General features: G+C 47.9%; 1 protein-coding gene across 1 annotated transcript in view; it reads right to left on the bottom strand.

Annotated features, from left to right (window-relative positions):
- ERLEC1 (endoplasmic reticulum lectin 1) overlaps positions 1-6,147 on the bottom strand; it is a 45,374-nt gene extending 39,227 nt beyond the window's left edge. Inside the window, exons 1-2 of the mRNA XM_040351633.1 lie at positions 5,849-6,147; positions 672-776 (exon numbers count right to left, since the gene is read on the bottom strand). Of these exons, the coding sequence (XP_040207567.1) occupies positions 672-776; positions 5,849-6,004 (261 nt within the window). The 5' untranslated portion in view covers positions 6,005-6,147. The remainder of the gene's footprint in view (positions 1-671; positions 777-5,848) is intronic.
- Between the last annotated feature and the right edge of the window lie 6,275 nt (positions 6,148-12,422).

Here is a 12,422-nt window from a genome sequence, read left to right as displayed (position 1 = left end):
GGCTTCTGACATCACATCCAAGATGTAGATCCCAGCAGCAGTCTCACTTTTGGGTGCCACACAAAGGAGGACTTTGTGGGTAAACAACAAGCATAAAACATGTTAAATGCACATACAGTGGAACCTCGGATTGCGAGTAAGGCAGTTAACGAGCGTTTCGCAATACAAGCACTGTATTTTAATAAAATCGTGACTCGGTTTGCAAGTGTTGTCACGCAAAACTAGCATGATTCAGGCCAAAGCGGTGTGCAGTACCGCTTTTGGCTTGAGGTGGGGGGGGGGGGGGGGCACCGCAGTCTAGAAGAGACGATCGCAGCCGATCGGCAATGCATGAAAAGGCCCGAGGTAAGCACGGCTGACCTCGGCTAATCTCGGGTAGGAAGTCTGATGTCAGCTGAAGTGTCCTCGGTCCTTTTCCGCTGTTTCCAAGGCTTTCCGGCGCCCCCCCCTTCTGGCCGCATGCGGTATTGCATCCCATTGAAGTCAATGCGGAAACAAATTATTTTAGTTTCCATTGACTTCAATGGGCAAATTCGCTTTGATATGCGAGTACTTTGGATTACGAGCATTCTCCTGGAACGGATTATGCTCGTAATCCGAGGTTCCACTGTATAAGCCTATGTGAAGATTGTTGTTAAAATGGTCTAAAGCCCAGACAATAGAGAAGTTACCTGATTCTCATTGGCAGACGGAGGAAGCATGCACTTGTATTTCTCTTTATCAGCAGTTGTCATAATGATGTAATTTTCCTCCTTGTAAGGAATTCCCGTGGTTGGCTGAAAGAAAAATATATATGTGTCACAATTTTTCTTTCTACGTTTAATTTTTTCACTCCGCTCAACATTTTCCCAAACACATTTTTTACACCACTTTCATATTGTTTTTGTCACTTTTTTCAAAGAGGTCCCCCAATTTAGGGTCACCCTATTCAGCTTACACCTGTGCCACTTCATACTCTGACCCTCTCGGGGTGCTGTTTGTGTTGGCTGCTGTCGCCTTGTTACGCCCCCTCAGCTCCCGGCTGTGAACTGCATGGCTGTGCCACCATAGCGCAGATGTATATAAGTTTGTGGGTTCAATGTATATATGGGGTGGGGCTCTCATTCTATATTTGCCCAGTTTCCCACAATTTCTTTAGATCATTGAAATACGATTTTCTTATTTATAGATGATCACTACGGTTTTGCTCCTGATGAGTGGCTAAAAGGCACCGAAACGCGTAGAAATAATAACTACCGATATGTATATATTCATCAACTTTTTTTTATGGATGTTCCTTCTAACTTATTTCATCTCTTTTCATTTTCAATACCGTATTTTCCGGCGTATTAGACGACTTTCTGGATGCAAAAACATGCATCCAAAGTCGGGGGTCGTCTTATACGCCGGGTACGGTCTCGGTACTTACTTTTTTTTTCCAGCAGTGACAGTCTCCCATGCTACGAGCACGAGCGTCAATGATTTCAAAGCCGCGCCTTCTCTTCAGAGTGTTCTGTGATAGGAGGAACACAATTCTTCCCAGCAGCGCCTCTGTTCTGTGTTCCTCCTATCACAGATGCCTTCTCATCCTCGGACGAGATGAGAAGACGTCTGTGATAGGCGAAACACAGAACAGAGGCGCTGCTGGGAAGATTTGTGTTCCGCCTATCACAGAACACTCTGAAGAGAAGGCGCGGCTTTGAAATTATTCGACGCTCGTGCTCGTAGCATGGGAGACTGTCACCGCTGGAAAACAAAAGTGAGTGTTTGCGGTTACTGCACTGGGGGGGGGGGCCACAAGTTCAGGCACAGTGGGGGCAAGTGATGACAATGTGGGGGCATGTAATGTAATGGCACAGTGGGGGCAAGTGATGACACAGTGAGAGGCAAGTGAGGGGCAAGTGATGGCAATGTGGGGGCATGTAATGTAATGGCACAGTGGGGGCATGTAATGTAATGGCACAGTGGGGGCATGTAATGTAATGGCACAGTGGGGGCAAGTGATGACACAGTGAGAGGCAAGTGAGGGGCAAGTGATGGCAATGTGGGGGCATGTAATATAATGTAATGGCACAGTGGCACAGTGAGGAATGTAATGTAATGACACAGTAGGGGCATGTAATGTAATGGCACAGTGAGGGGCACGTGATGGCACAGTGAGGGGCACGTGATGGCACAGTGAGGGGCAAGTAATGTAATGGCACAGTGAGGAATGTAATGGCTTAGTGAGATTTGAAAAAGCCTGTTTCTGTCAGCAGTTCTGGCTCCCCCTCAGCTTCCAGAAAGACTAGTAGGAAGGGGGTCGTCTTATACAGCGAGTATATCCCAAAACCATTTTTTTTCCTGGAAAATTAGGGGGTCGTCTTATACGCCGGGTCGTCTTATACGCCGGAAAATACGGTAAGTTACACTTCAGTAGGTCATTAATCTGTACAAGTATCAACTGCAAGGTGTGTAAATATGCATCAATTACTCCATGAATCTGTAAATTATAAAAATGTCCTTGTTGGAATGTCAATTACTGTGCAATATTTGGTTCCAATGTAAAAAAAAATATTGATATATAGCAAAATGCATACAATTTAAATATGAAATTATATGACAATTTGAACCCAGGGTTCGACAAATTTGCCTGGAATCTAGGAGCCAGCTAAAAAAGTTAGGAGACAGAAAACGCACCCCGTCCCGCCGAGCTTGCGCGCAGAAGCATACGCGAGCAGCGCCCGCATATGTAAACGGTGTTCAAACCACACATGTGAGGTATCGCCGCGATCGTTCGAGCGAGAGCAATAACTCTAGCCCTAGACCTCCTCTGTAACTCAAAACATGCAACCTGTAGAATTTTTTAAATGTTGCCTATAGAGGTTTTAAAGGGTAAAAGTTTGTCGCCATTCCATGCATGCAGATGGACACCCTAGGCTTATACTCGTGGCGATTTGCATTTTTCTTTTTTATTTGGCCAAAATAGCACATAAAAAAAAAGTCCTTGGAGAAACAGGAAGTGAGAAATTCAGACAAAGAAAAAAAACATTTAGAAGGGAAATGGAAGGAAAAGGTAAGTGAACCAACAATGCACTAGCTTAAAGGAACCTATTTAGAAAATAAAAAATGAACCTTTACAACCCCTTTAAAAAAAATCTGGCTCCTAACTTTTTTAGCTGGCTCCTATATTCAGAGCAAATTTGTCAAGCCCCCAATTAGATGCACCAAATAAATGATGTGTTGTACAACAAGAGTCAGTGATTACAAAACAAATCTAAAGTATCACATGTGTAAATAGTAACAGTGACGCATGATAAACAAAACGGCTGCAAAGAACAAATTACATACAAAGTGCAGTAATAAAGCTTCCTAAAGATGACGGCCCAAAAGTGAAATCAGTCAGACAGTGCCAAAATTTCGGTCCAAACATCGAAAGTTTTGGGGTTATTAACCACTTACAGACCGACTCACACCGATACACGTCGGCAGAATGGCACCGCCGTACCCATACGGCGGGTCCTTTAAGAGCCATAGCAGGCATGCGTGCGTGGCCGCTGTTGGCCACCTGCGATCGCGATCCGGGATGTGTGTGTGTGTGTGTAGAAAACACAAATCCCGGTACCGACAGGGGAGGAGAGAAAGATCATCTGTTCCTAAGTAGGAACAACGATCTGGCTCCTCCCCTAAGAGTGGGAAACATCAATGGAACACATTTAACCCCTTGATCCCCCCCCTAGTGTTAACCCCTTCCCTGCCAGTGACATTTATACAGTAATTGGTTGAATTTTAGAGCGCTGATTGCTGAAAAAATGTTAACGGTCCCCAAAAAAGTGTTTGATTTTGAAGAAAAGTAATTTTTCTCCTTCACTGATGTGCACTCATGAGGCAGCACTGATGAGGTGGCACTAATATGCAGCACTGATGGGCTGAACCGATGGGCTGGCACCAATATGCAGCACCGATGGGCTGGCACCAATATGCTGCACTGATGAGGAGACACCAATATGCAGCACTGATGGGCTTCACTGATAGGCAGGCACGTATAGGCAGCACTGATGAGGTGGCACCAATATGCAGCACTGATGGGCTGAACTGATAGGCAGGCACTTATAGGCAGCACTGATGAGGTGGCACCAATATGCAGCACTGATGGGCTTAACTGATGAGGAGACACTAATATGCAGCACTGATGGGCTTCACTGATAGACAGGCACTTATAGGCAGCCACTTATAGGCAGCACTGATGAGGTGGCACCAATATGCAGCACTGATGGGCTGAACTGATGAGGAGACACTAATATGCAGCACTGATGGGCTTCACTGATAGGCAGGCACTTATAGGCAGCACTGATGAGGTGGCACCAATATGCAGCACTGATGGGCTTAACTGATGAGGAGACACTAATATGCAGCACTGATGGGCTTCACTGATAGACAGGCACTTATAGGCAGCCACTTATAAGCAGCACCAATATGCAGCACTGATGGGCTGAACTGATGAGGAGACACTAATATGCAGCACTGATGGGCTTCACTGATAGGCAGGCACTTATAGGCAGCACTGATGAGGTGGCACCAATATGCAGCACTGATGGGCTGAACTGATGGGCAGGCACTTATAGGCAGCACTGATGAGGTGGCACTAATATGCAGCACTGATGGGCTGAACTGATGGGCAGGCACTTATAGGCAGCACTGATGGGCTGAACTGATGAGGAGACACTAATATGCAGCACTGATGGGCAGGCACTTATAGACAGTAAGGATGAGCTCGGGCGTGTTCGCATAGAATACCTGCAGAGCCCGCCAGGAAGTGAGCACGGCGCTGCGCTAATAGCAGCCAGGGAGACGAGCATCCCTGGCGAGCATGGGGACAATGTCTCCCTGGTTGTGATTAGCGCGGCGCCGTGCACACTTCCTGGCGGGCTCTGCAGGTGTTCTATGCGAACACGCCCAAGCTCATCCTTAATAGGCAGCACTGATGAGGTGGCACCAATATGCAGCACTGATGGGCTGAACTGATGAGGAGGCACTAATATGCTGCACTGATTATCTGTACAGGTCTCCTCTGTGAGGAAATGCAGTTGATCGGCTCTCCTCTCCCTCTGTTAGTTTGAGAGAGAGGAAAAGACGATCGCAGTCATTTCCAGCTGATCACACATCGGAGACGCGCCGTGTACCAGGGACACAAAGCACCGCTGATCACCGCAATGCGTGCCCACGCGGGCGTGGCGAGACTGGGGCAACGTCATTCCCAAATGACGAGATCCACCGTCCACCTGTCATTTTACTATATGGCGGGAGGTGGTTGAAAAACATACAAGGCGTCCTGCGGACAGTGTAAGTGCCAAGCGGGTGACCCCACCCCGTGGGACGGCACAGGACCCAGCGGATCGCTGACATCACTGTAGGGGCCCCTTTAGACTACAGGCGGTCACTCAGCACTGTGTCCATTCTACGACTGCCTTTCAAACGGATACAAGGCGTTCTCCGATTGGATGAGGAGACCCTAGATGGTGGGATTACTGGGTGACAATAAATCGGAGACGAGGCCGTGACGGGGGGGGCGATATTTTGTGTTTTTATTGAATGGCGGCGCTTGGGTCACCATTCCTCCAATGCGTCGGTAAGCGTCTCCAGAAGGCGTAGAACCTTCTAGAAGGGGAGCAGACCACGGCGGACGGGTCACACTCACCACTTCTTTATAAATAGGACCTGAGTATTCCTGGGAAGCATTTCCAGGGGCACACCTGTGGAACCGGAAGTGCCCGTGCAAAGATTAGTGCTGCCCCCCCCCAATTCCGGTGTCCCCTCCCCCTCCTGCAGACCCCTGTGTCACGTGACCCCCCTTCTCCTCCCTTCCTTTATTTCAACACCAGTCACTTACCAGCGAGAAGTCCGGTCCCGGCCAGTTGAGTCGGAATGGGATGTCATCGCTGATGGCCGGCAGAGACCTCCCTCCATTACAAAGCCGGAGCAGACCGCACAGGGTGACCAGAAGCGGGGCAGCGGCGGCGCTCCCAGCCCGCTCTCTCCTGCTCATCCTCTTCCCCCCGAACTGCCTGCACACCAATGCTGCTGCTCCTCCCGGCCAATCACATCACTCAGCGGCGCGGACACCGCTGGACACGCCACGTCTCTTCCGGGAGGAAGCAACCCGGTGTGCTGTCAAATTACTGATGGTTTAAATAAACCGGAAGTGACGTGTATTGGAGGATTTTTAAAAAAGGGTTGGAGAATTTGACAGAACACCGACTTCAGAGAGCGATAGCTCAGCACTTCCGGGTGCAGGACGTCCTTTGTTTTATTTTTTTGTTTTTTTTTCTCCCCTCAATAAACTTTATTGTACCACACATGTTTCTAATATGTAGACTTGTCTCTGTTAAAGCGGGAGTTCACCCAATTTTTTTTTTTTTTTTACATTAGATTGAGGCTCATTTTGGGAAGCAGAATCGGGTGTTTTTTTTTTTAAAACGAAGCAGTACTTACCGTTTTAGAGATAGATCTTCTCCGCCGCTTCCGGGTATGGTCTTCGGGACTGGGCGTTCCTATTTGATTGACAGGCTTCCGACGGTCGCATACATCACGTCACGAGTAGCCAAAAAAAGCCAAACGTCTGTGCGGCTCTATACGGCGCCTGCGCACCGACGTACGGCTACTTTCGGAAAATCGTGACGCGCTGTATGCGACCGTCGGAAGCCTGTCAATCAAATAGGAACGCCCAGTCCCGCAGCCCATACCCGGAAGCGGCGGAGAAGATCTATCTCTAAAAAGGTAAGTACTGCTTCAGTTTAAAAAAAAAACACCCAATTCTGCTTCCCAAAATGAGCCTCGATCTAATGTTAAAAATTGAGTTTTTGGGTGAACCTCCACTTTAAATGCACCTTTCAACTTCCTGATCAGCCATTTCTTCTTGAAAATATTTAGCTGTGGAATGAGCAATTAATTATTATTATAATTTTTTTATTTCTGGATAATGCTGAGGAGTTCCTTGGAGGTTTTGATTCCAGAAATTGCCCAAGAAATCCTATTCCACCTTCTGTACCTTCCTAGAATAAAATAAAAAACTCTTGCGCTACTGTGAGTAGATCAGTGTTAAAGTATTAAAGTGTATATAATGAGTAACGTTCAGAGTAGCTCTATCTAAAAGTGTTCACAATACACAAACAATAAATGAAATAAGAATGTGATAAGCGCTCCAAACAGTAGTGTAAACTACTAAAATATGTGTCCACAACAAAAGCTCATAACATATCCATCAGTAAAACCTGATACAAAGTGAAAATGTATGGCGATGAAAAACAATAAGACTTAATCACAAAAGTGACAATAGATAAATAAATGATGTCTTAAAGCGGATGTGCCATGGGAACAAAATATTAAAAGCCACTAGCTACAAATACTGCAGCTGCTGACTTTTAATATTAGGACACTTACCTGTCCTGGAGTCCAGCGCCGATCGCAGCAGAGCACGAGCGATCGCTCGTCACTCTGCTGCTCCCCCCGCCATCCACGCTGAGGGAACCAGGAAGTGAAGCGCTGCGGCTTCACTGCCCGGTTCCCTACGGCGCATGCGCGAGTCGCGCTGCGCCCGCCGATTGGCTCACACGCTGTGTGCTGGGAGCCGAGTGTTCCCAGCACACAACGGGCGACAGACGGGAAGTCAGAAAAACCCGTCTTTTGCCCGTAGCGTGTGGCCGGAAGTGGGTGCAAATACCTGTCTTTAGACAGGTGTCTGCACCCCCTCCCCCTGAAAGGTGTCAAATGTGACACCGGAGGGGGGGAGGGTTCCGATCAGCGGGACTCCACTTTAGGGTGGAGAACCGCTTTAAGAAAATAAAATGAAATGTCCTTGAACAAAGGAGTAGGATGGTATTAATAGACTAGTATAGTGGTCTTCTCAAAAATAGCTGGTGGTGAATCAGTGTAAAGTGAAGAAGCATCCATAATCAGTCTCCCAGAACTCTCACCTTACTGCTACTATATAATGGCATGTAACATGGGTGTATGCGTATCCGGGGTATGTGTCTCACTCCTTCCCGATGGTGTCCTCTATAGCCGCCTCTTACATCTATTACTGGTGCCGATTTTAAATGGGAAATGGACCTGTAAGGGTGCTCAATGCTCCATGTGAGCCAGGGGGAGAAAGAAGAGAACGGATGCCTCCAATAGTGAAGTACAGTAAAAAAGGGGGGTACTTTATTGGTAGGTAAAAGTGGACTCTTACATCAATAAAATATTAGTGGTGCAAACAATATACAAGACGCGGCGTCCACAGCGCCGTCTTATGTTTCTCTGCTGGCCTCCGGCTTGCGCAGGTGTCACGTGATCTCGAATCCCTACGTCGTTACGTCACGTGTCTCCTGACTTCATCACGTAACTGACGTCACGTGACGTAACTAAGTAGGGATCCGAGATCACGTGACACCTGCTAGGTGAGCCTAGAGCGAGGCGCTGACGTCATTACCCAGCCTCAACTGCTCGTGTTTGGCTGGCTTCTCTGGTAAGACTAAGCAAGCTCTAATCTTCCTATACAGTGGGAGGGGGGGGGTTAGATGTCTGTGGGGGAGATGTGGATATTACAGTGGGGACTATATATGGTGGTGATCTGAAAAATGTATGTGCGTTATAATTAATCGAAATGAGTAGATTAAAGGGGAGTTCCAGCCATTTGTGTGTTTATTAAAAGTCAGCAGCAACAAAAAGTGTAGCTGCTGGCTTTTAATAAACAGGCACTTACCTGCTCCAGCGCTCCAGCGACGCGCCGGCCGGGGCTCCGCTCCTCTCCCCCCCTCCCCGGCCGGCGTCTTCATCTTCAGTGTGGGCACCCGGCCGTGACAGCTTTCGGCTTCACGGCCGGGCACCCACTGCGCATGCGCGAGCGCGAGCGGCGCGGCACTGCGCATGCGCGAGCGGCGCGGCCCGGCGCCGCGCCGTGTAATTGGCCAGGAGATCGCCTAGGACCTGTGACGTGTCCTAGGCGATCGCCAACAGCAGCCACTTCCTGAAGGCGACTAAGCTTAGTCGCCTACAGGAAGGAGGAAGTGGGACAGGAAGTCCCACTCTTGCTGAAGCCCCCACTCCCCCCCCAAAAAAATTACATGCCAAATGTGGCATGTAAGGGGGAGAGGAGTGGGTTAAGAGGAAGTTCCAAATTTGGGTGGAACTCCTCTTTAATCGATAAAAAAAAAATCGATTAATCGAACATGAACATTTTAATCAGTAACAGCCCTAAAAAAAAAAAAAAAAAAACTATTTTGGGTTTCCATCCGCTTTAAGCCCATGTGATGCAGGTCTAACTCAGGCCCATTAAATATAGTTAGGCGCAGCTTGCTTGTATTAGCCCCACCTCCTACTCCACCTACCTTCGGGTCCCTTATTTTTCCAGAACAATGGTGGCGACACTACCCATGCCCATACCTCCCAACTTTTTGAGAGGGGAACGAGGGACACTGATTAGCATAAGTATGTAGCATAGGACACACCCCCTGCCATGCCCCCCTTAAAGGAAAAATTATATATATATATATATATATATATATATATATATATAAAAAAAGTTACACCCACAAATGCTTTTCTTTTTTTATTTTTACCACAACTATTCCTTTATATTGGCCTTTCAATTTACAAATGCAACAATTAAAACAATTAGATGAAAATGTTTAGCTCTGGGAAACACTTTTTGAAAGAAATTGTGCATTTTATATACAACTATATAGATCAGACCAAAATGAGGAGGAAATATGGACAGATGGACTTTGTTCTAAATCCGGGACAGTCCCTTGAAATCAGGGACAGTTGGGAGCCATGCATGCCCCAGAAGAGAGATATCAGACACCACTGTTCTCACTATCGAATAACAAATTTTATTATAATAAAATCCTGTACAGACATTCTAGAACAAGGATGATTGCAGTGATTGGATTCCTTTAGCAGAGGTATAGAATGAAGACTGTGCTTTCTTCATACATTTGTAAACATATTTGGAACAGTGTTTCAAGTCTTAGGCCTCATGTCCACGGACGTTTTTACAGCCACTTTTCTGGGCGTTTTTTGCAGCTTAAAAACAGCTCTCCATGTTAGCCTAGGTATAATGCCCACTATGACGTTTTTGAGCTGTAAATGGCCGAGCCATTTTTAAGCTGCAAAAAAAAAAAAAAAAACAGACCAGTGCGTTCTGAAGCTCCAGCGTTAGAGCTATAAAGACGTCAGATGCCGGAAAACGTGATTTAACGAGGCTTAACGCTGTGTTATGCCTCGTCCGGGGTTTCTTTCTCTATTCAAAATCAATGGTTCTCTATGGGAGCCCATTGATTTGAATAGAGGTCGCACCAGAAGTCGGATCAAGATGATCCGACTTGTGGGGTGGCTCGTGTGTGGAGAATCTTGAAGGGGTATCCCACGAAAATTAAAACATTTTTTTGCGTGAGGTTTTCCCCAGGATGATACCAAGCCCTTCGGTCTGGACCTTAAGGGGAATCCCCACACCGAAAAAAAAAACAAAACGGCTTGGGGGTTCTCCCAGGATCCTTACCAGACCCTTATCCGAGCACACAGCCCGGCAGGTCAGGAAGGGGGGCGGGCGAGCGCCCCTCCTCCTACACCATACCAGGCCACATGCCCTCAACATGAGGGGGGGGGTTGGTGCTTTGGGGCAGGGGGGCACTGCGCCCCCCCACCCCAAAGCACCTTGCCCCATGTTGATGATCCGTAGAGTGGGAGAAGAGAGCAGAGAAGTCGGAAGACCCCCCGAAGTCGGAAGAAGACCCCCCGAAGAAGGGAGAAGACCGGGCTGCCGCAGGTAAAAGAGCTGAAAGAAGACAGCGGTGGTGCCCGGAAGAAAAACCCCGAAGTCGGAAGAAGACCCCCGGAGCTGCCTAATAAACTACTTTAAAACCTGTGTAGTGTTTTTTTTTTATTGACATTTTTCTACCACCAGGTGAATGGGTAGGGGTACGATGTACCCCATACTCATTCACATAGGGTGGGGGGCCGGGATCTGGGGGCCCCCTTATTAAAGGGGGCTCTCAGATTCCGATAAGCCCGCCGCTCGCAGACCCCGACAACCAACGGCCAGGGTTGTCGGGAAGAGACCCTTGTCCCCATCAACATGAGAGCAAGGTGCTTTGGGGTGGGGGCGCAGTGCCAACCCCCCCCCATGTTGAGGGCATGTGGCCTGGTACGGTGTAGGAGGGGGGGCGTTTGCTCGCCCCCCTTCCTGACCTGCCGGGCTGCGTGCTTGGATAAAAGTCCCCCACGCCGTTTTTTTTTCGGTGTGGGGGATTCCCCTTAAGATCCATACCAGACCAAAGGGCTTGGTATCATCCTTCGGGAAAACCTCACGCTAATTTTTTTTAAATTTTTGCGGGGGTTCCCCTTCAAGATTCTCCGCACACGAGCCGACCTGCAAGTCGGATCATCTTGATCCGACTTCTGGTGCGACCTATTCAAATCAATGGGCTCCCATAGGGAACCATTGATTTTGAATAGAGAGAGAAAAAAACACGGCTGTAAACTAGCGCGGCAAAACGTGCATTGAATTCAATGAAAAAGTGATTTGAGAGGGAAGATGATATGTGCTAGTGGGGGGTCCGATTCCCCCCCCCCCCACTAGCACATATCATCTTCCCTCTCAAAAAATCACTCCCCAGCACATATCACCATACCACACTCTCCCCCCAAATTAAAAGATGCTCTGTCCCCCTGTGCTCATGCCACCCTGTGCTCATGCCACCCATGCTGTCCCACGGGAGTCACTCCACTCCCCCCCCCCCCGCTGCCTTCTGGGAAAAACACGGGTCCCTTTAGACAGCGGGGACCACTGGGAAAGTTCCGCGCTACTGGTGCATGTGCAGTAGGGAATTAGGCAGTGAAGCCGCCTTACTGAGGATGGTGACGGGGGCAGCAGAGAGACGAGCGATTGCTCGTCTTCTGGTGCCGACATCGCAGGGGCGCTGGACAGGTAAGTGTTCATTATTAAAAGTCAGCAGCTGCAGTATTTGTAGCTGCAGGCTTTTAATATTTTTTTTTTCGTGGGACCTCTGCTTTAAACCCAACTAGCCTTTTTACATCCATGTAAAAAAAAAAAACGAATTTCGTAGCGTGGGGTTGTCAGCACCCAAGGCAAGACAAGTCATTTGCGCCCCTAATCCACAGACATTTAGCGTTCCCCAAGTCCCTTCCACTCGTACAATATTAAAACCCCTTATAGTACATTTTAGGATGTACCACTCTTTCTCTTTGTTCTCCTTTCTTTCTCTTTTATCTCCCTCTCTATCCTAATGTCTTGTTTTTATTCCCCCCATCCCTCTCTTGCTGTCTTTATTGTTCTTTCTCTCCCTTTTTCTTTGTTCCTTCCCCTCTTTTCCTCTCCCTTCCATGTATTCTCTATTTTTATTCCTTCTCTTACTCCTTTGTGGGTGGTGGTAGTTGGGATGAGTGGCAGTGCTGGGGGGAGT

The sequence above is a fragment of the Rana temporaria genome, chromosome 4, assembly GCF_905171775.1.
Source record: "Rana temporaria chromosome 4, aRanTem1.1, whole genome shotgun sequence".
In the NCBI taxonomy this organism is placed as follows: Eukaryota; Metazoa; Chordata; class Amphibia; order Anura; family Ranidae; genus Rana; species Rana temporaria.
Note: the sequence above shows the minus strand (reverse complement) of the source record. Positions and strands in the feature narration are given on the sequence as shown.